Raw genomic sequence first — 26319 nt, 5'->3', positions numbered from 1 at the left:
TTGTCATACAGACATATTGGTGGGAGGGTGTCATTGTTGTACCCAGGGTGGCTGGCCTCCACTAATGCAGCCTGATGGACACAAACTGGAGGAAATGTCGTACAGAGATATTGGTGGAAGAATGTCATTGTTGTTACTGTTACTGTCCACTTTGATGGAAATAATGTGATTTGATGTCAGTCTACTGATTCTGAAGGGCTGTTCAATAATCCCTGTAAAATGAGAGACTTTGACACAAGTGAAAACACAGACATGAAAAAGTCAAGTTTTAACATACTGCAAGAAACTGAAAAGTAAAATGTATGTTGTGACAATATGACAGCGAAGATGACTTCTGTTGACAATTCTGAAGATTAATTTTGTGGTATTGTGAAAAAACACACACATTATAAAAATGATGTCATGAAGAGGCAGAGGATTTGAAAGGTTTGCACAGAGAATTTCAGTGTCCTAGAAAAGCAGGTCACCACAATTATGTACAATGTAAGTATCATATGATAGAATTAGATGGTTTGTATATTTCGATCAAAACAAATAACTTCTGACTGGAGTCTCATTGAAATATGACATTCTCTGCATTGTTCTAGTCTTAAAAAATTACATCATTCATACATACCATAACTCACAACAAAAGTTTACACTGAAAGTTTATTTCTCAAGAAGTATTGTTAAGTATAGCTCTATGAGTAATTCTCATGTGGCAGGGATGAGTGTGAAGGCTGTGACAGTTTCCCACAGCCTGGGAGTAACTGACAGTGACCAGACTCTGCATGTGTATAAGCCCTGCATGGTTGGCAGCCTTCCAGGGACTACTTCAGCCCCAATATGGTGACACTCATGACAATCTAGGCCAGCTAGAGTTACACCAACAAGGCATATCCCGTTCTCATCACATCTCACTCAACATCAGGTCATGTATCACACAGCATGATGCAAAAAAAACCTTCTATGATATAGTACATTCTGCTAATAGCTCAACTCCAAAAGAACTTAGAAGTACTGAAGATACATATGATTTATCATAGGGGGTTACTGACATATTATCCTTGATACTCCTAATATTTCAGCCATTTGGCATCCAATCATTTTACCCTTTTTTGTTACCCTTATTTGCGATGTTCTAGGAAATATTTATGCCTCTGTGCTTGCCATTACAAAGGTGACTTATATGGAGCCTTTATGAAGTTAAAATGTACTGTCATCATGTTGAAGCTAAACGTGATCCCAAGTGGTGAAAACACTAAGTCAGTTGACTGTCTGTGACAGTGAAACAGAGGTAGATGCATCCTGTGGCCCTGTAAAGAGCACATGTACCCTGGCCTAGTTGGCAGCAAGCCACACCATCAGGAACCTACCATGTCTGGTGACAGTAACTGTGTTCTTCAGTTGGTATGAATTACACATCCCTGAGACATCCCAGTCTGTGATATACTAGGGAGGTTTTCATTACAAATTGCATTCTTGACAGGGGATTAGGTCCTTGCGATCACACTTCATGCACTCCCACTTTGCCACATGTCAAGAAGGTTAGCGAACAGATAGTGCCCAAGTTGTATTGTGTAACTCACTCCAACAGCCATCATCTTGTTGTAATTAATTAACTTTATTAGCTGTATCAATTAAAGCAGTGACAGGAAAGAAGTTATGGCAAGAAGCAGTCTTTTTGCACAGGGAAAAGCTGGGCATCAATATCATAGCCACACTAGGAATCTCTATCAAGTTCAGACTTTGTAGTGGAATTCTTCTCCATTCTGCATCTCATGCTTTACAGAACCATGTTATCCAAGTCCAAAATCCTAATAGTTATGATAACAGTGAGAAATAACAAACTTGTAAACAGATGCAGAATAATACTCTCTAAAAATCCAAAGTTACAAGATTTATCATGTTTGATATTTTCGTTTTAATGGTTTCCCCATAATTATTACACAATGCCATGTAGAAAGTGGTCAAATGTAACAGGATTACACTTTCTTAGTAAATTACAAGATCCTAGTACTTTTTGGCACTCAACCCAAAAGTACTAGAATCTGTACTTTAGTAAGAAGGTATAATCCAAAATATGATAAAGGTTTGCCCATAATTACAACAATGGTAATTCTAACAATACTACCTTCATTACATCAAAAAACACCATTCTTTCTGTGTAATGGATGTACTTATAATATAAATTCTTCAGATATTCTACGAACCTTACTCTTAACTGTCAACCAATCCAAGGCATCAACCTGCCAAACCACATCCCGAGATTGTACAAGGTGGAAATTTTGTCACTTCATTTGCCAACAATGTACATCCTTCTTTAGACTAACAATTAGTCTCTGAAATGAACATAGTTTACAAAAAAACAGTTTGTACAGAAAACTTTTGTACTGAGACTTTCTTCACGTCTAAAACTGTGACAATGTAGGCTTGCCACATATTCTAGACTTGCATTGGCTTTCTTGGACATATTGGCTTTCAAGGTCTGTCTGACAGACTAATCCTTCTTCAACACAGGCTGAATAAAACAGAGGGACAGGTGGGACCAGACAGTGATGATCTCTTCATTAACATTAACATGGTCAATTGTAAGGCAGAGAAATCCTTCCTAAAAGAATATAGATTTGATTGACCAATTCTGTAATTGCTGGTTGCAAAAGTTTCACCAAAGCCATTATGAATTCTCCAAATTTGAGGGAACAAGTGGAGTAACGTTTGATCAGCAAGTAACTTTCTTTCGGCAGTTCTCACCTTCATCCATTCATGCACCAGGTCTGTGTGTCTTGCTACTCTCATGGCAACTTGATACACCTTTCCATCTCTAGCCCCATGCGCAGGTGAATAGAGGGGGATGTATGACCATGTTCATATTACAATGATTTGTTCTGTTTTGGCCCTGGTGGGAGTCCTGGGGACAGTCATCACCAAGAAACACCTGTGATGGCTTTTTCATTTCAGCTGACACTCATCTCAGTGGCCTTGTGCTTGATAATGACTTACAGTGTGATGACACAAAACTTCATGCCAACAGTGAAGTGTTGACATTCTCCACCATCAGATAGAGAGTTACTCCTGTCACAAGAGGAATCCACGAAACACAACAATTCTCTGAGTTTATTACAGGAGATATCAGAATTCTGGAGAATTTGTTTGCTGTCACTGTCTTGGAAAGGTTGGCAAGGGAGAATTCATTCCCAACACGATCACAACAAGAAGACACAGTCATCAATATCCCCGCAGTACCTCCAAATTCAGTCGAAGTCAAACTTGTTGCCATGGAAACGCCAAAAATATTTTATTCAGAATTCCAAAACTATCAAAAGGCACCAGTACACCACTAGACCAATCTATGTATCAAGTTTGGTGAAGAAGTATTGAACGATTTTAGAGTTCTTCTCCGGAAAAGATAAATGTGCACGGACAGATTAACGCACGGACTGACGGGGTGCATTTTAATACCCTCCACAAAACAAGTTGCTGGGGATAAAAATGTGTAAATTCGTAACAAGTAGAATATTATTCATCCAGTAAATGGTAGATAATGACAATCAAAAATGCTCAGATAATCTTTCATCGTCTACTTAATCACATACTGATATGAACCAAAATATGAACAGGTATGCCAAAATGCCAGCAGATGAAGGCGACCTTAAAAGCATCTAACTCAACAACAACAACAACAACAACAACAACAACAATGAAATAATGGATGTAATGTAATGAAGGTGATATAATCAAAGGAATTAACATTTTCAAGTTTCATCCTTAGACACTAAGAAATATCTAATTATTCCACGCTCTCAACACTGATTTTCTATTTAGGGGAGTGTCAGTTACTACATGTCTCCCAATGACATTGAGGGTGCTTGAGAATAGTTCCACTCAATCAGAAGAATATCATTTCCCTTTAAGTTTTCGGATGTGACTTTAACAGACTTCATTCATGAAACAAGCGTGTCAAGATCCTAATGTTTGGAAGTTGAATGAGACTAAATACTTCAAATTACTACTTACTACAACATACTTCATATGTTGTATGGATAAGCAATTTGCTCTCATACCATGTAAACAGACATGTCATATGTTTGTTGTATGGATAAGCAATTTGCTCCCATACCATGTAAACAGACATGTCATATGTTTGTTGTATGGATAAGCAATTTGCTCTCATACCATGTAAACAGACATGTCATATGTTTGTTGTATGGATAAGCAATTTGCTCTCATACCATGTAAACAGGCATGTCATATGTTTGTTGTATGGATAAGCAATTTCCTCTCATACCATGTAAACAGGCATGTCATATGTTTGTTGTATGGATAAGCATTTTGCTCTCATACCATGTAAACAGGCATGTCATATGTTTGTTGTATGGATAAGCATTTTGCTCTCATCCCATGTAAACAGGCATGTCATATGTTTGTTGTATGGATAAGCATTTTGCTCTCATACCATGTAAACAGGCATGTCATATGTTTGTTGTATGGATAAGCATTTTGCTCTCATACCATGTAAACAGACATGTCATATGTTTGTTGTATGGATAAGCAATTTGCTCTCATACCATGTAAACAGGCATGTCATATGTTTGTTGTATGGATAAGCAATTTGCTCTCATACCATGTAAACAGACATGTCATATGTTTGTTGTATGGATAAGCAATTTGCTCTCATACCATGTAAACAGGCATGTCATATGTTTGTTGTATGGATAAGCATTTTGCTCTCATACCATGTAAACAGGCATGTCATATGTTTGGTGTATGGATAAGCAATTTGCTCTCATACCATGTAAACAGGCATGTCATATGTTTGTTGTATGGATAAGCAATTTGCTCTCATACCATGTAAACAGGCATGTCATATGTTTGTTGTATGGATAAGCAATTTGCTCTCATACCATGTAAACAGGCATGTCATATGTTTGTTGTATGGATAAGCATTTTGCTCTCATCCCATGTAAACAGGCAAGTCATATGTTTGTTGTATGGATAAGCATTTTGCTCTCATCCCATGTAAACAGGCATGTCATATGTTTGTTGCATGGATAAGCAATTTCCTCTCATACCATGTAAACAGACATGTCATATGTTTGGTGCATGGATAAGCATTTTGCTCTAATAACATGTAAACAGGCATGTCATATATTTGTTGCATGGATAAGCATTTTGCTCTCATACCATGTAAACAGGCATGTCATATGTTTGGTGCATGGATAAGCATTTTGCTCTCATACCATGTAAACAGGCATGTCATATGTTTGTTGTATGGATAAGCATTTTGCTCTCATATCATGTAAACAGGCATGTCATATGTTTGTTGAATGGATAAGCATTTTGCTCTCATACCATGTAAACAGGCATGTCATATGTTTGTTGCATGGATAAGCAATTTGCTCTCATACCATGTAAACAGGCATGTCATATGTTTGTTGTATGGATAAGCATTTTGCTCTCATACCATGTAAACAGACATGTCATATGTTTGTTGCATGGATAAGCAATTTGCTCTCATACCATGTAAACAGACATGTCATATGTTTGGTGCATGGATAAGCAATTTGCTCTCATACCATGTAAACAGGCATGTCATATGTTTGTTGTATGGATAAGCATTTTGCTCTCATACCATGTAAACAGACATGTCATATGTTTGTTGCATGGATAAGCATTTTGCTCTCATACCATGTAAACAGGCATGTCATATGTTTGTTCCATGGATAAGCAATTTGCTCTCATACCATGTAAACAGGCATGTCATATGTTTGTTGTATGGATAAGCAATTTGCTCTCATACCATGTAAACAGGCATGTCATATGTTTGTTGCATGGATAAGCAATTTGCTCTCATACCATGTAAACAGGCATGTCATATGTTTGGTGCATGGATAAGCATTTTGCTCTAGTAACATGTAAACAGGCATGTCATATATTTGTTGCATGGATAAGCATTTTGCTCTCATACCATGTAAACAGGCATGTCATATGTTTGTTGTATGGATAAGCATTTTGCTCTCATACCATGTAAACAGGCATGTCATATGTTTGTTGTATGGATAAGCATTTTGCTCTCATCCCATGTAAACAGGCATGTCATATGTTTGTTGAATGGATAAGCAATTTGCTCTCATACCATGTAAACAGGCATGTCATATGTTTGTTGTATGGATAAGCATTTTGCTCTCATACCATGTAAACAGACATGTCATATGTTTGTTGTATGGATAAGCAATTTGCTCTCATACCATGTAAACAGGCATGTCATATGTTTGTTGTATGGATAAGCATTTTGCTCTCATACCATGTAAACAGGCATGTCATATGTTTGTTGTATGGATAAGCATTTTGCTCTCATCCCATGTAAACAGGCATGTCATATGTTTGTTGAATGGATAAGCATTTTGCTCTCATACCATGTAAACAGGCATGTCATATGTTTGTTGTATGGATAAGCATTTTGCTCTCATACCATGTAAACAGACATGTCATATGTTTGTTGTATGGATAAGCAATTTGCTCTCATACCATGTAAACAGGCATGTCATATGTTTGTTGTATGGATAAGCAATTTGCTCTCATACCATGTAAACAGACATGTCATATGTTTGTTGTATGGATAAGCAATTTGCTCTCATACCATGTAAACAGGCATGTCATATGTTTGTTGTATGGATAAGCATTTTGCTCTCATACCATGTAAACAGGCATGTCATATGTTTGGTGTATGGATAAGCAATTTGCTCTCATACCATGTAAACAGGCATGTCATATGTTTGTTGTATGGATAAGCAATTTGCTCTCATACCATGTAAACAGGCATGTCATATGTTTGTTGTATGGATAAGCAATTTGCTCTCATACCATGTAAACAGGCATGTCATATGTTTGTTGTATGGATAAGCATTTTGCTCTCATCCCATGTAAACAGGCATGTCATATGTTTGTTGTATGGATAAGCATTTTGCTCTCATCCCATGTAAACAGGCATGTCATATGTTTGTTGCATGGATAAGCAATTTCCTCTCATACCATGTAAACAGACATGTCATATGTTTGGTGCATGGATAAGCATTTTGCTCTAATAACATGTAAACAGGCATGTCATATATTTGTTGCATGGATAAGCATTTTGCTCTCATACCATGTAAACAGGCATGTCATATGTTTGGTGCATGGATAAGCATTTTGCTCTCATACCATGTAAACAGGCATGTCATATGTTTGTTGTATGGATAAGCATTTTGCTCTCATACCATGTAAACAGGCATGTCATAAGTTTGTTGTATGGATAAGCATTTTGCTCTCATACCATGTAAACAGGCATGTCATATGTTTGTTGCATGGATAAGCAATTTGCTCTCATACCATGTAAACAGGCATGTCATATGTTTGTTGTATGGATAAGCATTTTGCTCTCATACCATGTAAACAGACATGTCATATGTTTGTTGCATGGATAAGCAATTTGCTCTCATACCATGTAAACAGACATGTCATATGTTTGGTGCATGGATAAGCAATTTGCTCTCATACCATGTAAACAGGCATGTCATATGTTTGTTGTATGGATAAGCATTTTGCTCTCATACCATGTAAACAGACATGTCATATGTTTGTTGCATGGATAAGCATTTTGCTCTCATACCATGTAAACAGGCATGTCATATGTTTGTTCCATGGATAAGCAATTTGCTCTCATACCATGTAAACAGGCATGTCATATGTTTGTTGTATGGATAAGCAATTTGCTCTCATACCATGTAAACAGGCATGTCATATGTTTGTTGCATGGATAAGCAATTTGCTCTCATACCATGTAAACAGGCATGTCATATGTTTGGTGCATGGATAAGCATTTTGCTCTAGTAACATGTAAACAGGCATGTCATATATTTGTTGCATGGATAAGCATTTTGCTCTCATACCATGTAAACAGGCATGTCATATGTTTGGTGCATGGATAAGCATTTTGCTCTCATACCATGTAAACAGGCATGTCATATGTTTGTTGTATGGATAAGCAATTTGCTCTCATACCATGTAAACAGGCATGTCATATGTTTGTTGTATGGATAAGCATTTTGCTCTCATACCATGTAAACAGGCATGTCATATGTTTGTTGTATGGATAAGCATTTTGCTCTCATACCATGTAAACAGGCATGTCATATGTTTGTTGTATGGATAAGCAATTTGCTCTCATACCATGTAAACAGGCATGTCATATGTTTGTTGTATGGATAAGCATTTTGCTCTCATACCATGTAAACAGACATGTCATATGTTTGTTGCATGGATAAGCAATTTGCTCTCATACCATGTAAACAGACATGTCATGTGTTTGTTGATAACTGACTTAAAACCGTTGTTGGAAAAACTGAATATGAAGCTTGTTTCCATTTCATAGCATGCTAATGTCCCTCTTGGTTTTACCACAAAACAGGCAAAATTCTTTCATAGGATGCCTAAGGATACAGTATTGTTGGAAACCTATAGTATTTGTTGTTGAATTTAATTATAAGGATTGACTGTGTATTTCTTTGGTTGCATTGAGGTATGAAACTAAAAATCAGTGTGCAAACTTTTGTAAGAGCGTAGCTGATTCTTACAAAAGTTTGCACACTGATTTTTTGACAGCTGTCAATCAACCAAGCTAACATCAGGTGGCAAATCAGAGCGGAACAGCACAACATGACGCGTTCCGGTAACGGCAAAGTTTCAAGTTCAAACATTTGAATTCTTACCAGCAAACTGAAAGACACAGATTGAAAAGTCAGAATTAGAAATGAACCCCGATGACATGAAGTTGTTAGTGGCAGCAGGTTGTGATGTGACTGGGATTGCGATACCATGAACTGATGTTCCAACGTGCACATGCTGTTGTCGAGGCGTTACAACGTTATTAACTTTCACGAAAAATTTTGAGTTGTTTGTTTATGTTAACCACAATGTACCACTTCAATATTTATTCATTTAGCTACCTGAGTGCAAAGGAATTCCCTCGCTCTGTAAAGGTATTCCCTGTCATTCCTCAGGCCGAAAGTAGTCCGGTTTGGTTGGCATGGCTTATTTTTTTAGATTCATTGGGAAATGAAATAAAAAAAATGTTCCCAGTTAACCAATCAGATTGCCAGTATTTTAATGAACACAATAAAAATTTAATTATTTAAGTATGATCGGATTATACTGACAAGGCTGACAATCTGAGACCTTGTCAGTGGAGAAGATGAAATTTGTTATTATTAATATGTGAGTGAGTGAGTGAGTGAGTGAGTGAGTGAGTGAGTGAGTGAGTGAGTGAGTGAGTGAGTGAGTGAGTGAGTGAGTGAGTGAGTGCGAGTCTGTCTGTGATGGTCTGTGTGTGTCTGTGAATCTGGGTCCTCTGCATGACTTGAGAATGCTTAACCACCAGGTTACCCTACTGCCTGTGTGAATGTCAACATGGGCTAATGTTTAATGTATGGTGTAACCATGCAGCATCTTCTGATTGAACAAATTAACTAAGGGGTAAATTTTAAGAAAAAGATTAATGTCACCAATACATAAAGAAAGCATCTTGATATTTTACACCCACACAAGTTATTTATTGTGTCAGGAGCATTGACACAAAGCTGGTGACACAAAGTTACTAACAAGTTCATGACAATGTAATGTGGAGATGTTGTTGGGGTTGAGTTGAGTTTTACAGCACACCAGCATTACTCCAGCCATAAAGCACCAAGACTGAGACAGCATTCACACCCATTTTAAGTGTAAGGTCCAAATGAGTTCCTTGAAAATCATATATACAGTGGACTCTGGCAATATCGGCCTCTGTAAACATCGGCATTCTGTCTACAACGGCACAAAGTTTCAGTCCCGGCAGAAATGCACTTAATTATCATATAGAAACATATGTATACATCGGCTTCTGTCTACTCCATATATCTGCATTGTTTTTCAGTCCCTACGAACAAATGGTTATGAAAACAAATCCGTAAAAACCAGCATGTGCACTCAGATTAAACACTTCGCATCTAGCCAGGAAGTACGACTTCTACATCATGTGCAGAACTTGGAAAGTGCAGCAGAGGACATTGCTCTCGAGGCATCGGCACAGAAAATACAAAGCAAAATCAGTGACTTTTTTACAGTGTGAACAACCTTGTTATTATTTGAATGTGTTCCATATTGAAACATGTTGTTAATGCTAATGAGACAGTACGACTTCCGTTGTGCGTCGGCGTCATGAGACAAACTGCCTATACCTCAACTTTGTCAAAACCGGCATTTTTATTTGGCCCCAAGTGGTGTCAGTTTTGACAGAGTCCACGGTATTTATCACATTAATTTTTACAAACAGAACATGTCATAGCACCAAATTAAGAAACAAGTAATCCGTCATTCACATTACACAGTTACACTTATGATCATCTAGTAAGATATATGATGGCATCACAAAGGTAACATCTACTTTACTTATCAGCACATGTAAGCATCTTGTTTATTGTTCAGCCAAATGTAAGCATTATGGTTACTTTTTATTTTTATCCAAATCTAATCATCTTGGTTAATGGCCAGAGAAACATAAGCATCTGGTTTACTTTCCAGGCAAATGTAAATAAAATGATACAGACGAATGTAAGCATCATGCTTACCTGACACTGCTTCAGCTCTGAGGCAAGACTCTTGTTTTGGGCCAGCAACTGACTCACATCAGCATCTGAAAGTAGACTTACACATACACAAGGTATCACCATTATTACAAGTAATACTAGGGTTAGCAATGTAGTTGCATATGCTCTAGGATGTGGTTATTGGCTTGTTGACTGCAATTCATGGGTTCAATTATCTAAACCTAAGTCAATGTATTTTAAGCAACTTACAGTCCATGTGATGAGCTACCATTCTTAAGCAAATAGCACAGAAACATTATCCTAAGAGAATGCGCAGGGGCCATCCATTTAAACACACTCCACATGCCACTATCCAAGACAACAGAAAGAGATCTTGAGGTCACACATCCAACCACACACCACTATCCAGGACATCAGAGAGAGGTCTGGAGGTCACCCATCCAAGCAAACATCATATACCACTCACTATCCAGGACACGTGAAATTTAGTCTGGCTGTCACACATCCGAACACACACAATACACCACTATCCAGGACACTTGAGAGAGGTCTGGTGGTCACACATCCAACACACCACTATCCAGGACACCTGAGAGAGGTCTGGTAGTCACCCATACAACATGCACAATACATCACTATCCAGGACACCTGAGAGAGATCTGGTGGTCACCCATCCAACACACAATACATCACTATCCAGGACACCTGAGAGAGGTCTGGTGGTCACACATCCAAACATACACAATACACCACTATCCAGGACACCTGAGAGAGATCTGGTGGTCACACATCCAACACACACAATACACCTCTATCCAGGACACCTGAGAGAGGTCTGGTGGTCACATATCCCACACACCACTATCCAGGACACCTGAGAGAGGTCTGGTGGTCACACATCCAAACATGCACAATACATCACTATCCAGGACACCTGAGAGAGATCTGGTGGTCACCCATCCAACACACAATACATCACTATCCAGGACACCTGAGAGAGGTCTGGTGGTCACATATCCCACACACCACTATCCAGGACACCTGAGAGAGGTCTGGAGGTCACATATCCCACACACACTACACATCACTATCCAGGACACCTTGTTGGCTGGGCCGGACTAGGCGAGTTGTTTAAAACTTGGTTATTTTTTAACTCTTGTCAGTCTGTTCATATATAACTGAAATATTAGTCCCTAAGTATTTAATATTGTACATCACAACTAAAGTGCATGTTGCAGTTTTGGCTTTATGTGACCTTCTAACACATGTGTAAAGGTTTGAAATATGGTGTACTACACATAATAATGTAAATATTATTTAAACAATGAAAACCTTTCAGGGAATATAAAGACACATACCCTGTATCCATGTATGATATAATGTTGACCAGTGCTAAATGTAGACAATGAAAATAGTTTCATAAAAAAATATCTGAACGATGTGCAAAACTTACATAATAAAACTGAAAGTGTAATTGGAATGATAGGATGGAATTATTTTGTGTCAGTCATGGCATCACGCTGTACGGAAACTGTGACAATTTCTTATGAATTATCAAATCATTGCATTGTATAAATTCTTAATTTCCCATTTCTTGTTACTATAATCTTGCTCTGCACATTCTAAAGGTATTGAGCCATTACAAGCGATGTATAGATGGCTGGATGTTGGAAAATTTCAGTAAATGCAACAAACTGTAAAATTTGACTTTTTCTTGGTTTACTTTTCAAACAAGCACAGCCTTTCAAGAACAATGTTCGTTTTTACTCCTATTATCTTTCGTTACATTTTATCTGGACAGTTCGTAAATAAGACCATTTGTAATTTGATTCTAAAATGTATGGGGCATTCAGTTATCTACTTGTGGATGAATATGGTATATATGTGATGTAATTGGCATCTCGATACCAGCCTCTGCCAAACATATTTCAGAAACAGTATCCAATTTTTGATAAAGTGCACTTCACCATTCGTGTAAGTGTATTTTTGAAAACATCCCAACCAATTCTGTGTTCATCGTAAAAATTTCAGAATTATCATTAGTGATTTCTTGAAAACCTGACATCAGTGATCATTAACACGCTATTTTTGAAATTCAATACTCTCAGTAATTATCCCATTTTCACATTTCAAGACAAACAGCAAATAATGTTGGGAATGATAATTTCATATTGTGTCAAAAATGGCAACATTTATGGTGAAGTCTATTTTGAAAGGTTATTTAAAGCACTTCAACTTTGTCTCAGATAATAGTGGATGGTATCAAGAAACAGTGAAATTCCAACAGAATGACACCATGAAGTATATTTGTATGCGGTATAGATTTAGAATTTTATTGGACTTCAAAAAGGGGATTGAAGGGGAAGGATATATATGTCTCTGTGGCACTCAGATTTACGAGGCTCTCTTAGGGCTAAGAAAGCCATAAATTAAATGTTAATGTATGGTTACGATTGTCTCTTAAAGTGTCCATCAAATACTCGATGGACTTTCTTCCAAAGCTGCAATGCACATGCAGTTCACTATCCGATTAGTCTTGAATGTTTAAATTGTGAGCTCTATAAACATTCTCTTGTCCTTGATTCCTAAAGGCACCATGAACGTGGTGTTCGGTTGAATGACCAACACCATCTTGCCAATGTAAACAGCCACTATTTAGCGGCGGTCCATAGGTGTGTTAACTTAAACGCTAAGATAATGGCTGGTTAAAGGTAAGCGGGTTTTGAGAAACGCTTTTAACACTTTGTAACTTTAACGGCTGGTTAAGAGGTTTAACCAAATGGTTAGAGGATAACTGAGTTTTGAACAAACGGGCCCCGCAAGTAAGTCTGGAGGTCACCCATCCAACACACACCACTCTCCAGGACCCCTTAAATCCATACACACTGAACAGTTTGAGACCCTGATGACCATGTTTACATCAACATGATGTTGTTGTGGATTTTTCTGTTAATGAAAGCCATTGATGCTTCAGGTCTGACAGCTATGTAGATGAGTCAAAGATTTTGCTTGGATATTAACTTTTTCCCTTGTTAAACATGTTTTGGAGTCTAGTCTTTATCCATAGTTGGTTGAAGGATACAGACTGGAACTGACATACTTATAGACTATGTACAAATAGTGAAGCAGTGAATATCAATGGAATGTTGAAAGATATTTACTGGACATAAAGGACATACAGTCACTGTCAGCAAGCAGAAATGAACCACCATAAATTTCAGCCGTATCATAACGTATTAAAAGAGTTGACAATGTACTACAGGTGACTCAAATATTATAAGAGAGGCTAGATGAATATTGTAATTATTTTGTGTGACCTACCTTTCTTGCAGTCAAATTCTAGCGAAATAGTGGACATGTTGGACATCAAAATCCAATTCCATCAGTTGCCAGGCAGTTGTAAGAAATGATTTTTATCTGCAAGAAACACAAATAAACCATTGTTTACGGAACACCAAAGACAAGGACATGTCTTTTGTTAATGCACTATGATATATGAATTATGACAATTTTCTAATGACACCCACAAGATGAACTACATACATTCACAGTCACACGCTCACATTTTCCTTTTAAAAACCAAAGGATATTTATTTGTTAATTACATTACTCCTTGATCAGAGCTGTCCTCTTATAAAAGATTCACCAACATGGGCAAATGATATTATTACAATTGATAAATCTGCTTCAGTTAATCAAATATCAATTGTCTGCTTGCTGATGGGCATGTGTTTAATATGCCAAACTGCCATGACAGAACAAGAAGTAGGTGTCAAAGACACAGTGAACTAAGGAACATCAAGCAGGTGTGACTCACTGGGATGGGTGTTCACACAGTTCAGTGCAGAGTTCTCCAAAATATAATAACAACATAAAGAAACTGTGCATTGGCAAAATATTATCCCAGTTGATAAATACGATAACAATGTCAGAGGTACATATAAACTTTAATCGAGGGTTCATGAGACTATAACAAGTCTGGAGATCTTCAACTGTAAAGTCAGTCACAATGACGTCAAAAGTCCACAAGTGTGATGGGTCAAACGACCATGTCACAAGTTCAATAACAGGTATGTCCACCATTGGCACTGAGAACAGCAGTGAATCAATGATGCATAGAGTCTATCAAATGTGCAAGGAAGGCTTGTTGGATGCCACACCAGATTCTCTCAAGTTCTGTCGCAAGGTCAAGGCTGTTATCTGGCGGATGAGGAAGATGGTGTAGACGTCAAAAACATGCTCTATCGGGTAGAGATCTAGTGAATTTGCAGACTCAGGCAGTAAGTCAATGTTGTGGTATTGCAAGAAATCCATAGAGACCCTTGCCGAATGAGGGCAGGCATTGTCCTGTTTTAAAATGTTAACCCAGGGTCATGACTTTACAAAAAAGGAATTGCCACAGGTTGAAGAATCTAATCCCTGTAGCCCACACAAGTTAAGTTGCCCTGAACAATCACCAAAAGAATTCACTGGTGTGCTGTTATTCCACCCCAAATCATCCCTCAGTGATTCCTCTCCAAGACACAGGCATAACATTCTCCCACATGTCTGTAGGCATGCTGATGTCCATCACTATGATAATGTTAAACCTGGACTCATCAGTAAAAACAACATTTCTCAACAAAAACAAGGGTCTGTGGGCATTATTTTGGCACCACATTCGGCGAGCTTGTTGATGATGTTGTGTGAGGATAGATCGTACGGCAGGACGTCATGGTCTGATCCTGTGATGATGTAAACGTTGTCAAACTGTGTTGGGGTGAATACGGTTAAGTCCTGGGATGGTCCAGGCAGTCATCACTGCAGTATGAAACCTGTGGCGAAGATGGGTCACCCTTATCTATCTGTCCTGTTTTGGCGTTGTTACACGTGGACATTCAGAACGTGGCTGATCGATGATGTCATTTGTGTTCTGGTAGCATCTCAGAAGTGTGGAAATGGTGTTCCGGTGGCAGTAGAAATGTGCTGCCACTTGTCATTGACACATTCCCCATGGACCATCCCAATGGCCTCATGATGTTGTGCAGAAGTTAGCCTTGGCTAAGTTAGCGTTTTAATAGCCGTGGAATTTTTTGAACGATCACAAGGGGTTGAGCTTTCCAAAGTAACAGTATTGTGTGACCTTCATTTGCTCTGTTTTTCTTTCCCGGAATGCACATGTAACAATGTATTGTACGTCTCAAGGCCGAAACCACTGATGTCAGTGAAAATGGCACTTTCATGAATGTTGGATACTCACTATACTCTGAGTTTAATTAAGGACTGACTGTGTATTTCTTTCGTTGCATTGATGTATGAAACTAAAAACCAATGTGCAAACTGTATGAATCCGCGTAGCGGATTCTTACAAAAGTTGGCACATTGGTTTTTAGTTTCATAATTCAATGAAAGAAATACACAGTCAATCCTTATAATTAAATTCAGCAACAAATACTATACCCTTTCAACAATATTTTCTTTAAACATAATCACATTCATCAAAACAGATGTCTTTGTTACCACCGATTAACATTTTCGGTGTAAGAATTCGGTGACATGACTCAGGTGACTCATTTACATAAAATGACACGCCTCCCAAACAATTAGCCAATCAATCAGCATACAGCACCCCCAAACAGCCGTCAGTCAACCAAGCTAACATCGGTCGGCGAATCAGGGTGGAACAACTCAACGTGACGCGTCCCGGTATCGGCAAAGTTTTAAGTTCAAACGTTTGAATTACTACCTGCGAACTGAAAGAGACAGTTTGAAAAGTGAGAATTGGAAATAAAGCCCGATGATATGAAGTTAGTGGAACTGAGATTGTAGTATTTGCGCAAGTAGAAAGAGTGTGTGATGTGACTGGGATTGCGATGCCATGAACCGATGTTCCAACGTGACCATGCTTTTGTCGAGACGTTGCAACGTTATTAACGTTCACGGATAATTTTGAGTTGTTTGTTTATGTTAATCACAATGTATCACTTCAATGTTTACCCAAAGTTCAATAAGGTACCCGAGTGCAAAGGAATTCCCTCGCTGTGTAAAGGTATTTCCCGACATTCATCAGGTCCGAAAGTAGTCCGGTTTGGTGGGCGTGGCTTATTTTTTTCAGATTCATTGGGAAATGAACTCAAAAGAAATGTTCCCAGTTAACAAATCAGATTGCCAGAATTTTAATGAACACAATTAAAATTTAATTATATCCTTATGTGTCTACAGATGTTTGATAAATTTAGATTTAAAATTTTGTATGCACAGTTTATTTATGTGCCTAGCATATTTTTAAAACAGACATTGCCTGGAAGTTTCAGGATAACATTTGTGGAATTTTAGTCATGAAATTAACAGGTTTCATCTCTCCTATCCTGGTGCCTAATCATTTCAGTGGTTTCAACAAACTTAGAAGTTTCAGAAACAAAAAAGCAAGAAATATTTTACTGCAAAGCATAGTTGATTTGTTTGGTTTGTTTGTTGTTTAATTCCACTCTCAGCAATAGTCCAGCTAAATGGTGGCGGTCTGTAAATAATGGAGTCTAGACCAGATAATCCAGTGATCGACAGCATGAGCATCAATCATCACAATCAGTGAGTCTGACCACCCAATCACAAAAATTACCTATTATTATTTTACACAAAGTAGGGGGTGAATGTGAAACTTGAAAAAAAAAACAGCTGATGATATACACTGTGTAATAATTTGCATTAAACATTTAACAGATTTACAGCATAGGAAACTATGAAAAAAACAATAAGACAGTATACTCCCTATTGTAGACTACCTATATATTTATAATTTTTATGCAACATTATTTTATTTTATGAAGTTTTAGCCAATATTTACATTGTGCCATGTTTTGCATAATACTGAAGAAGGTAAAAAATGAATCATAGATGTTAGGAGTTAGATATAGAAGGTGTCACTTTTGTCACTGTATTCTTTACTGTTGTAAATACAGGATTCTTGATTTTCACAATAAATATGTATGAGTTCCATCCTCAGTAATTGTTATTTCGTCTTTTAGCCAGTAAGAGCTAATTATCTCTTAACTACCTTGATGACATTTAGGAGTATCTAAGCGGCTTGTCCACAACACACAAAAAAATGCTATCTTAAGCAAATGCTGTTTTCTGTTTCCAAAGTAATGCAAAATATTACATGTCTGATGAAATGTGTCCCCTGTGGATGTCACTGGTGAGGTTGCTGTACATTATCACGGAACTTTGCTCATTTGAAAAAACATTTCCATGTTTCTATGTGTGTCTTTTTCAATCTTAGTTAAAATGTGGTACACCCACAGAATACCGGATACCTACCAACCATATTGTTTAGTGTCATGTTACCCTAACCCTAACACTAAACCTTCTCTAGAGTACTTATATGGCCCCTCATCCACATCACAAAGGGACATGCTCTAAGTGCATAACATATTGATCATCATTATTACCCCAGATAACCCAAGCTGCCTGTTAGGCGCTAGGTTATAGTCACATGACTTTATCGCACTGGGTACCCATTTTCTGCTGGGTGAATTTTTTAACAAACTCACTTGCCTAATTTGAGACCACATGTGCTTCATTGTGGGGCAGGACCGACATTCTAGAAACTCTCAGGAGTCAAACTACCAAACACGGCCATCCAATGACTGTCTGAGTTTGATGGTGCTTAACTGATTTGTGACATGAGCACTACGCACAGGACCACTCGCCACCTCACCCTTACTCCAAACCTTACCTTAAACTAACCTTAAACTTAACCCTAAATCTTACCCTAACCAAAAGTAAACTCACTTGCTTTCAAACATGGCTGAAGGAATCCAGTATTCTGTAGTCTTTAATACCTAATTTGTTTGATTTGTAAGAATGACGTCCGTGCATATCAACAATACAAATCTAAGCAGATTCATTTATCAGCTTACTTTGAGATTTACAGTCCATTAAATATTAGTAGAACAGCATACGGCTGTATGAGAAGCACAAAACAAAAATGGCAAATACATAATGGGTGTAATTAATTATCACTGGGACATCAGTATTTCTGAGTCCCTGTAGGTTTCCAAAATTAATGTAATTGAGTCTATATAAGCTGACCAAAGTCAATCAGGCAAGACCTCAGCCCATATCCCTCCATAATTCAAACAATGAGCAAGTATTTCTTTGAGAGGTATTTCTAGAAGTTGGATATGCCTTTCAGTATGTTCAGATACAATGGAAGAAACATGACAAATCTTATCCTTAACAGATAAGAAATATATATTCTGGTGACATATGATTTGGCGAGAATAAATTTTTAAGGTGGGTATAGGGGCGGAAGTCTTTCCGATAATCATGCCTCACCGAATGAAACGTTCAGAAATTGGAGGGTATAAATTCCTTCTTTTCCGATTATGCTTCTAACTAAATAAGTATAACTGGGTATCAAATATTTGACCCCCAAGTATTAGTATATACGGCTTGTTTGTCAGTGTTTGATCACTTCAAGTTTGTGCATTCCGGCAGACAACTTAATCTTTAGTAAGTAAGCAGAGAGTTCATGCAACATGTTTATAGCTGAAAAACTTGACAGGACATGTTTGTTGTCATATTAGCTGACACTATTTGAAAAAATCGGGTTATCACTTGCAGCTACCTCATCATTTTCTCGTTATAACATACACCAAATGGAAGAGTTCAGTTAATGTCGTCACCAAGTAGAAATGTAATCCACACTTGCATTTGGGTGATACTTTCATATCACTGCACTCGCCAAGTTTGGTGATCAACTGTAAATCCGCCGCTGAGACGGTTTCCGGTTTGTTTACACCATGTGACCCATTGTCGCAACAACTACAACCAATAAATAAACTTTCTATTTATATGATTGTGCGAAGAATGAATTATGTATTTGTATATATATCATGAAAAGTATGGTGCAATAATTACAGATCAATATTTTAATGTCGTAAATGTCATTTCTCGTAAGGCTGGCACCGACAAGATGGCGGCGGTGAGTTAAACTAATTTTAAGCATGGTATTGGATTTCATTTGGCCTTACGATTTGAAACTGTATGTTGACCGTTGTCCAACACCTCATATTTTGATGCAGTAACACGTAAACTATGTATTCCAAATCATTAATCAACACGTTATATTCTAATAGCGTTAAAAAGTGCATTATTTATTCGATTATATCTAGCAGACGACGTATCTTTGATTGCCTCCGCCGGCCTATCGATCGGCGTGATGACAATTCCTAGCAGACGAGTCTCAGATTCGTCAACTTTTGGTCTCCTCCTTTTAAATGTTAATAATTCAGAATGAATATGCACTTATAATAAATTTTGGCCTGAAATAGGAGACCAGGGTTCCGTGGCGGGAACTCGTTGAGTTGTCGGTCAATATTCGTCCTCATTGTAACTTGTTACATTCTCGAAAGCGACGTGCATGTGGTGGCACTGTCAAAATGATCGCGATGATCCAAACATCATGACATTTGCAGATGTTGAAATCAATATGGGCCGGTGTTGGTAGGGTCTCCCTTACTTGTGTCACATTCTCTCTGATCATGTGCTTGTCTCCCCAGTCCCTCCTCGTCCTACCCAACCCCCACATGCCTATGCTCATTTGATCAGCTGAGGGCACATCCCTGGGGTAGGGGATGATTTGTCATGCTGTGTGTCTCAGGAATTAATTAGGCCGAGATTGCTTCACAAAGGAAATTTTAATGAAAGACACTGGCATTAGCATAACCATATGGAATTAAAGTGCCATCTGTCTTTGACTGAAGTGGCTTGGTATTGATCGGCAAGGAGTGAGATTGCCTGCTATCGGAATGTCATTGGCTGGCATCTCATGTGACAACCAAGTGGGCCCATGCTCTGCTAGTCGTGGGATAGGTCTATGCTGCCCTCATACTGGTACCATTCCATAGGACATCTCTCACACTGCTTGCTTACAGTAGAAGGGAGCTAGGCGACACCTAGAACTTGCCAACTTTATGGACTACTGGATACAGTAATAGCACAGACAAACTGCTGTCACAAGTAAGATCAATGTTGGGCTTGCGTGATGAGTTAGAAAACTTTATGCAGGCCAGTGGTATTACTGATACGACTGTATGGGGGACATGACCGGCTACTGAGCTCCTGGGACAGGAGGATCACTCAGCTCTGCCGGTGCCTCCCCACCTAGAGGACACTCTTGTAAAGGCTTCCTACCTAATGTAATTACAGGCATTAATCATATTTGTTAACTATCTCCAGTATGGATGTACCACTTCACTCATATTGATTATTTTGGTTCAGAGGCATAGCTTTTTTTAAAAAAAGTTTCTTAGCTGAAAATGGGATTAACCCTTTTGTAACTGATATGTTTTGCAAGTCAGACATATTGCCTTGACTCCCCTCCAGTTTTTAAACAGTTATTTGGCATTTGACCTTGCTAATCCCAAAATAGAATATATACTTTTATATACAAGCTGAAGCAACTCTATTTGCATCAATTTTCTTTTCCTTTTGAGGGTCATTGCACTTAAGAGTCTAATGAAAATAATTCTTAATGTGAAAAAGACAAGGATAAAACAGAAAGGAGTTCAAGACAAAATTTGATTGAGTATTCTTTTCTATCATTTAAAAGCTACATCACCCCAGTACAACAGAGATAAGTCAAACAAAACGGGCTTAGTTGCCAAAAAAATGGTTTATTTAAACTGAATCAATGTCAAAAGAATTTGTTCATTTTTTTATGCTTTTATCCTGACGGCATTATCATGTTATTGTCATCAATGCTAATGCATAGACATCTTGTTGCTTGAAGGGTAATCAATCCAGCTGTCACTCACCAACACTTGGGACACCCTATGACAGAGCTCATTACACCATATAAATAATGCATTGTGTCTTAATGTTGAAAAGGATTTTGCTTTTCAAAACACATTCTTATGCAATTCAAATATATTTTGATCATGGCAGCAAGTGACAGTTTATGACAATTTGTCCATAATGCAATAAGCTGTAACTACTCATCAGCATGGAGACTCACTGATTGTCATCAGCAACTATACACACAGTTATAAGCTTGATATGGTAACAATAAGTGCTAATTGTTTATTGATTTTGTCCAATACACTTTAATTATTTATTGAAACAAAGACTGATTGTTAATAATATTACCCAATGTGGTGGTAATTCATATTTGTCAGGGTATGCAGCTGTGAGTAAAGTAGATGACAAGGCTAAGAGAAAACAAACCAAATGCAAACCTTGTGACACTTTATCCAGTCACGGCTGACAAATCTTTTTTCTTAATATTGCATGTAGCCTGTACTGACATGTCATAGAGACAAGGATGTGTAGTCTGTGAATACATGTTACAGAGAGTGGGATCTGTAGTCTGTACACACAGGTTAAAGAGACTGAGATATGTAGTCTGTATTCACAGGTTACAGAGACTAGGATATGTAGTCTGTACATACAGGTTACAGAGACTGGGATGTGTAGTCTGTACATATAGGTTGCAGAGGCTGGGATGTGTAGTATGTACATACAGGTTAAAGAGACTGGGATGCGTAGTCTGTGTTCACAGGTTACAGAGACTGGGATGAGTAGTCTGTGTACAGGTTACAGAGACTGGGATGTGTAGTCTGTACATATAGGTTGCAGAGACTGGGATGTGTAGTCTGTACATATAGGTTGCAGAGACTGGGATGTGTAGTCTGTACATATAGGTTGCAGAGACTGGGATATGTAGTCTGTACATACAGGTTACAGAGACTGGGATGTGTAGTCTGTACATATAGGTTGCAGAGGCTGGGATGTGTAGTATGTACATACAGGTTAAAGAGACTGGGATGCGTAGTCTGTGTTCACAGGTTACAGAGACTGGGATGAGTAGTCTGTGTACAGGTTACAGAGACTGGGATGTGTAGTCTGTACATATAGGTTGCAGAGACTGGGATGTGTAGTATGTACATACAGGTTATAGAGACTGGGATGCGTAGTCTGTTCACAGGTTACAGAGACTGGGATGAGTAGTCTTTGTACACAGGTTACAGAGACTGGGATGTGTAATCTATACATATAGGTTACAGAGACTGGGATGTGTAGTCTGCACGTAACGGTAACAGAGACTGGGATGTGTAATCTGTGTACACAGGTTGCAGAGACTGGGATGTGTAATCTATACATATAGCTTACAGAGACTGGGATGCGTAGTCTGTGTTCACAGGTTACAGAGACTGGGATGAGAAGTCTATGTACACAGGTTACAGAGCGAGCGAGTGTCATTTTACGTTACACTCAGCAATATTTTAGCTATATGGTGACGATCTGTAAATAATAATGACTAATGTTCTAGTAGCCCAGTGCTTGTCACGCCCAAGACACGGGTATGACACGGGTATCTGGTGTCCCCCACACTCACTCACTTGTAATAAACTCCTACATGAGGTGCCACAATTAGTTGTACAGAGTTACATGCTTTCACCATGCCAGCAGTCTTGGGGTGTGAGTCTGAATACCAGATCCACCCAATGTGAGTTTGTTGTTTGGTTTGTCAGCACCAGAGTGGCAAATATTCTGTATCACTAGCGCCCTCCCGGGACACTTTAAGTTGACATCCTGTAGTACTGTTCAAAGTGTAGTAACTAAATTCACTCACTAACTACTTCAAGGTGGTGCTAAGTGTAGCATGAAAGTTTGATATGAGGAACATTTGCTTTCCTGTGGTGGTAGAATCCCACTTGCTGTATTGGGGCCCCCAGCAGAGCCTAGCTGGTATACAAGTTGATGATGTTCTGGTAGAATCCCACTTGCTGTATTGGGGCCCCCATCAGAGCCTAGCTGGCATACAAATTGATGATGTTCTGGTAGAATCCCACTTGCTGTATTGGGGCCCCCATCAGAGCCTAGCTGGTATACAAGTTGATGATGTTCTGGTAGAATTCCACTTGCTGTATTGGGGCCCCCATCAGAGCCTAGCTGGCATACAAATTGATGATGTTCTGGTAGAATCCCACTTGCTGTATTGGGGCCCCCATCAGAGCCTAGCTGGTATACAAATTGATGATGTTCTGGTAGAATCCCACTTGCTGTATTGGGGCCCCCATCAGAGCCTAGCTGGTATACAAGTTGATGATGTTCTGGTAGAATCCCACTTGCTGTATTGGGGCCCCATCAGAGCCTAGCTGGTATACAAATTGATGATGTTCTGGTAGAATTCCACTTGCTGTATTGGGGCCCCCATCAGAGCCTAGCTGGTATACAAATTGATGATGTTCTGGTAGAATCCCACTTGCTGTATTGGGGCCCCCATCAGAGCCTAGCTGGTATACAAGTTGATGATGTTCTGGTAGATTCCCACTTGCTGTATTGGGGCCCCCATCAGAGCCTAGCTGGTATACAAATTGGTGATGTTCTGGTAGAATCCCACTTGCTGTTTTGGAGCCCCCATCAGAGACTAGCTGGTATACAAATTGGTGATGTTCTATTGATTGTAGCTTTCCTACGTTTGTCAAAATTGTCATATCACTCTAAACACACAAATTCTGAAAACATGTTATTGAACAGAAAACATGAAAATTCAGTTTCATTTCAGATAAACTGTTCATCAAAACAGTTTTGGGAAGACTGTCAAGTTAGAGATTGACAGATATTCTGGTGTACTTCTAATCTTTTGGTCTTTTGTTTTTCTGACATTTAAATGAAATTTATTAAGATGATGAGTCAGGAATCTGTCAGTGTTACTACAGCCACACTGTGTTGAGTTGTGTCCTAGCTGCTCACTGAATGTTTTCTATGTGGTTTTGCATGATATTGTTCTTCAGTTTGCCTTAGGTGTCTTTCCTCTCACAGCTACCAGCCACACCCTCATGCAACTAAAACACTGATTTCATTCTCATTATATACTATGACATGAAGTATTTTTTTGCAACTATACATTCTTTATTGCAATGAATACTCTTTACGAAATGTGAAACCATTCTGAAAATGTGTGTAATGACACTCACAGCTATGCAACCCCCTCCCCTGTTGTCATAGCAGTGTATGACATAATCAGTGAACTGTTGCTCTAAGTCAGAAGTTTATTAAAATTACATTGGTGTATATATTGTTTTCAGTTCACCAATAAAATAGCACAGAGACAAATTTATGTTATGTATTGCTGACAGAAAAATGTAAAAGTTACATTAAACTAGAATCCTTTTATGGGAAACTGTATGACTCCACTCTCAGGTTAGCAACAAGGTCAGGTGAGCAACAAGGTGTGTTCTGACTTGCTTGTTATTTCCTTGGGACTGATTAGATAAAGAATATTTTAATAATTCCCAAACACATCTTACAAACTGTCAACTACTTATGACTTATACCTTAAACCATTTCAACTTGAAAAACATGCACATTATTCACCGTATTTCTTTTGAAAAGTATGGAAAATGTAGAGTGGCATTTGCAATTACATGTCCAGATACAATCTGTCAAAAAATAGTCTTTAATTTCGAACTGTTGAAAAGTTTATGTTGAGAAGGAGTACTTGGTAAGGGGCCATAAAGACTTTTGTATGTAATGTAAGGATGTGCTAGATGTTAGAGGGTAGTTCGGCAGAAACGGATCTGTCGAAGTCATCATGTGGTGCTACAAAGGAATGGTGTAGTTACTGTGGCCATCTGTCTGTTTTATGACATGACTGATGTGTATGACAAAGTCATTTTTCATGATGGTTATTTAGACAGTGGGAAGCAAGGCATGTACCAGTAGTCGGTAGACTAATAACTAGTCTCTGAAATGAACATGTTTTACAGATAAAAACACTTTAGGAGAAAAGGACCTGAGACTTTATTTTCAGAAATTGTGGAAATCAAGACTTACATGGGCTTTTATGGATATATTTATTTCTGGGCCTATATGACAGTCTACAGTAGTCATTTGGTATACTTGTACACTGCTACTGCATCTCCCTGCTTGACCTTAAACACACAACAAGTTTTTTGAACACTTTACATTAAAAGTTAATTTGTTACAAATGTTAAATATGAATCTCTTCAGAGTTTTAAATTATGCACATGTATAAGACTGTCATTTGATATAGTTTCATTAGTGATCGAAATTATACATATGTCTGATTGTCTAGTGTTAAGCATTTCATTTAGTATATTCAAGACTTTATGTGTCAGTTGTCCTCTCTCTTGTAGATAGTTAGCCTGTGGAATTTGTGTGGTCAGTTATTTTGTTTCATTCATGAAAATTGTCTTTCATAAAGTTGGAAATAATAATATATTGACCTCCACCAAAGTTATTTACTTAGTTGGGATCTCTTAGTTTCTTATTATCCATGTTATTCTCATCTTAGAGTTGTCACATTTCCCATCCTACCAGTGTGCCAAAAATTATCTCAAAGAAATTATGTGTCCACATATTCTGTAACAGCTACTGAACTAGTTGAACAAAGTTTGGAACACCCCCTCCAAAGTTGCCCATCCTGTTTCCCTGAGACAAGATCAAAGCAACATGGCTGTCATCTCTTGTTGCATAGTTCCTCCTCCGTTCTGCCTTGCCTGGTCTGTCCATCCTGGCATCTGGTAGTGGCAAGACAACCCAGGACACAACACACAGACCACACTTCTGCTGCCACACATGATAAAACTTGTTCATTTACCAATCACCCCTCCCTCCTGCCTGTGTGGACCCCGGTGCTCACTGTCTAAATTTGGCTTGTGTTTGGTGTGTGTTTCGCCAGGCGTCCCCTACAGCTCTGTGACGGGGAAGG

At 38.3% G+C, this 26319-nt stretch overlaps 1 protein-coding gene across 2 annotated transcripts in view; it reads right to left on the bottom strand.

The window, feature by feature from the left end:
• The window catches only part of LOC137278169 (centlein-like), a 115887-nt gene extending 96527 nt beyond the window's left edge, over positions 1-19360 (bottom strand). Inside the window, exons 1-3 of one of the 2 annotated variants that reach the window (XM_067810352.1) lie at positions 19207-19360; positions 13920-14015; positions 10620-10684 (exon numbers count right to left, since the gene is read on the bottom strand). In XM_067810352.1, coding sequence (XP_067666453.1) covers positions 10620-10684; positions 13920-13965 — 111 coding nt within the window. In that variant the 5' untranslated portion in view covers positions 13966-14015; positions 19207-19360. The remainder of the gene's footprint in view (positions 1-10619; positions 10685-13919; positions 14016-19206) is intronic. The other variant, XM_067810351.1, reaches the window with a different exon arrangement.
• Positions 19361-26319: the final 6959 nt, after the last annotated feature.

Source organism: Haliotis asinina, chromosome 3 (assembly GCF_037392515.1).
Source record: "Haliotis asinina isolate JCU_RB_2024 chromosome 3, JCU_Hal_asi_v2, whole genome shotgun sequence".
In the NCBI taxonomy this organism is placed as follows: domain Eukaryota; kingdom Metazoa; phylum Mollusca; class Gastropoda; order Lepetellida; family Haliotidae; genus Haliotis; species Haliotis asinina.
The sequence above is the reverse complement of the archived record's forward strand: the minus strand, read 5'-3'. Positions and strand labels throughout refer to the sequence as shown.